Source organism: Suricata suricatta, chromosome 14, assembly GCF_006229205.1.
Source record: "Suricata suricatta isolate VVHF042 chromosome 14, meerkat_22Aug2017_6uvM2_HiC, whole genome shotgun sequence".
NCBI classification, from domain to species: Eukaryota; Metazoa; Chordata; class Mammalia; order Carnivora; family Herpestidae; genus Suricata; species Suricata suricatta.
In genome coordinates this window covers 79,354,825-79,357,807 of record NC_043713.1, presented here as the reverse complement: position 1 = coordinate 79,357,807, position 2,983 = coordinate 79,354,825, and the positions used below count along the sequence as shown (strand labels likewise).

The following is a 2,983-nucleotide window of genomic DNA, read 5'->3' as shown; positions in this document are numbered from 1 at the left end:
CCAGTTACTTACTCTCCCTGACCTTCAGTTTCCTCATCTGTAAAAGAGAGTTTGTAAATTTCTTTTTAAAAAAATTAAAAAGTGTTTATTTATTTTTAAGAGAGAGCAGGAGCAGTATAGGGGCAGAGAGAGAGGGAGACAATGATTCTGAAGCAGGCTCCAGGCTCTGAGCTGTCAGCACAGAGCCCGACACAGGGCCTGAACTCATGAGCTGTGAGATCATGACCTGAGCCGAAGTCGGCCGCTTAACTGACTGAGCCACCCAGGCACACCAAGAGTTCATAAATTTCTCACTCAAATGGCGATAATGAGAATTGAAAGAGAAAATGCATCTATCACCCTATAGATGCTCAGTAAATATTAGTTATCATATAGACATGATAAATAGTTGTTAATGAATAAGATGCAAAAAAAAATCCATTTCTGTGCTTGGGTCTCTGGGGTCTGTGCGAGGAAGAGCACAATCATGGTTATAGAGTTGGAGGGACTAATGTGCCTTTGCCGGTCACTCGTGGACACCCAATTGTTGAGCACATCCTCGCCAGGGCTGTGCTTGGCTCTTGCAACACTGAGCCCCAGCCTGTGGCTGGATGCGAGGGGGCTCTGGGGCTTGGAGGGCTGGGTCCGAGAAGGTGGAGATCTAACGATTCACCAGCTCTTCCCCACACCCCTGCGCTCTCTGCCCTGCACGCCCCTCCTGCAGTGTGGCCAAGAGCCTGGGTGCCAAGACTGTGGCCGTGAGGGCCCTGGAGTGCACAAAGGAGCTGGAGATCTTCTCTGAGGTCGTGGACGACTCCCAGGCCGTGAGTGCCGTGCAGAAGTTCCTGGGTGAGTGAGCTTTGCCCTCCCTCCCCAGGCTCAGAGACTCATGAGGCCCCTGGGTCCCCTAGAGATAGTGTGTTCTCTCTTGTCTGTATCCTCCGTCCCTGCCGCGCGGCTGGGCATGCAGTAGTTGCCAAATTACTGCACGTTGAGTGCATGGAAGAGGCGTGTGCTAGGCCGTCTCTAGCCTCCAGCTCTTCTTCCTTCCGGCTGCCACCCCCCTGGCCCCTGTCACTTTCACATGACTCAGGGCTACTCAGTCATCATGGTACCTCCTGCAGGCAGCCTCCTCCAGTCTCCCAGCCTCATCCTGCCTGGGTTAGAGACCTTCCGTGCACCAGGCTCTCTGTTCGGACCTGCCTGGTTCTCATTCATCTGCGGCACTAGATGTAACCCCCGTGAGGGTGGGGCCTGGTGTGTCCTGTGTCCTGTTGTGTTTCCAGGGCCTTCCTAGCACAGGGCCTGGCAGGGAGTGGGCCCTCAATAAATATTTGTTGAATGAATGGGTGAATATATGAGTGAGTGGAAAGGTAGATAATGGATAGATGGATGGATAGATGGATGGATGGACACATTGATTAATGGACACGGTGATGGATGGACAGACAGAAGAGTCCGGTGATGGATAGGGGATGGATGGATGAATGCATGGATGGATAGATGGACAGATGGATGGATGGATGGATACATTGATTGATAGATACACTAATGGAGGGACAGACAGACAGTCCAGTGATGGATAGAGGATGATGGATGAATGGATGGATAGATAGATGGATACATTGATTGATGGATACACTGATGGATGGACAGATAGACAGTCCAAGTCCAATGATGGATAGAGGAATGGATGGATGGATAGACAGATGAAAGGTGGATGGATGGATGGATGGATAGATGGTCGGATTGATGGATGGAAAGAGGGTCAGACAAATGATGGATTGTGAGACGGCTGCCTGGCTGTCTTCACAGGTTTGCAGTGCCCACAGCCTACTGAGCACTAACAGGTCCTTCCTCCTTTCTCTCTTGTCACCCACCCCCACCCCTCCTCCGGGCAGACGATGAGCGCATGTTGGTGGAGCCTGCCTGCGGGGCAGCGCTGGCTGTCATCTACTCAGGCCTCCTGGGGAGGCTCCAGGCTGAGGGCCGCCTGAGCCCCTCGCTGGCCTCGGTCGTGGTCATTGTGTGTGGAGGCAACAGCATCAATAGTCAAGGGCTGCAGGCTCTGAAAGCCCAGCTGGGGTAGAGCCGAGGGCTCCTTGTCCGGACGGACACACCTGCAGCTGGCTGAGGGGCCTCTGTGCTCGCAGACGACCGTGGAACCTGGCTGCCAGCTGCCTCTTACAGGAAGCCCTCCTGTGGCTCCCCTGCAGCCCTGGCCAATCAACACTTTCTGAGTTGGATTTGCAATTCCGGCTGGTCCAGTCCTTCCTGCCCCATGAGCTCACAGAAGGCACACAGAAACCTCGAGGCTGGCTCTGGGGTAAAGCCTCTCTTGCTACATCACACGGCTTGGATGATAAGGCCAAGGACTCAAAACTTGGGTCTCTGAGGGAATCTAGTCATGCTGAACTCCCACAAAGGCTTTCCTCACCTGGGGGACCTGCTCGGGAGGAGAGGGATGCTCAGGCCTGGACAGGCAAGGACAATATGACCAGTCTTTACCAACTCCTTAAAAAAATTTTTTTTTAACATTTATTCATTTTTGAGAGACAGAGTGGGGAGAGCAGAGAGAGAGAGGAAGACACAGAATCTGAAGCAGGCTCCAGGCTCCGAGCTGTCAGCACAGAGCCCAATGCAGGACTAGAACCCACAAACTGTGAGATTATGACCTGAGTCGAAGTCGGACACTCAATTGGCTGAGCCGCCCACATGCCCCTTTACCAACTGCTTTTTATGTGGCAGAAGCTCTTGTAAGACCTCTCTATTCATTGTCTTCTTTAATGTTCACAAGGGTCCTATGGAGCAGAAACGATTAGTATCATCCCTGTTCTAAAGATGGGGAAACTCAGGCACAGGAAGGCGACCAAGACCCTCTCAAGGTCATAGCTGGAAAGTAGCTCAGCCAGGCTCAAACTTGTGATTTTCAATATGACACCTTTGTGTGCAGGTCGGTGGTGATGGGACACTGGGAAGGAGGAGGACCTCCAGGTCGGTTTGG

General features: G+C 52.5%; 1 protein-coding gene across 2 annotated transcripts in view; it reads left to right on the top strand.

Annotated features, from left to right (window-relative positions):
• SDSL (serine dehydratase like) overlaps positions 1–2,560 on the top strand; it is a 21,352-nt gene extending 18,792 nt beyond the window's left edge. For both annotated transcript variants that reach the window (XM_029922263.1, XM_029922262.1), the window contains exons 7-8: positions 704–828; positions 1,881–2,560. In XM_029922263.1, the coding sequence (XP_029778123.1) occupies positions 704–828; positions 1,881–2,068 (313 nt within the window). In that variant the 3' untranslated portion in view covers positions 2,069–2,560. The remainder of the gene's footprint in view (positions 1–703; positions 829–1,880) is intronic.
• Positions 2,561–2,983: the final 423 nt, after the last annotated feature.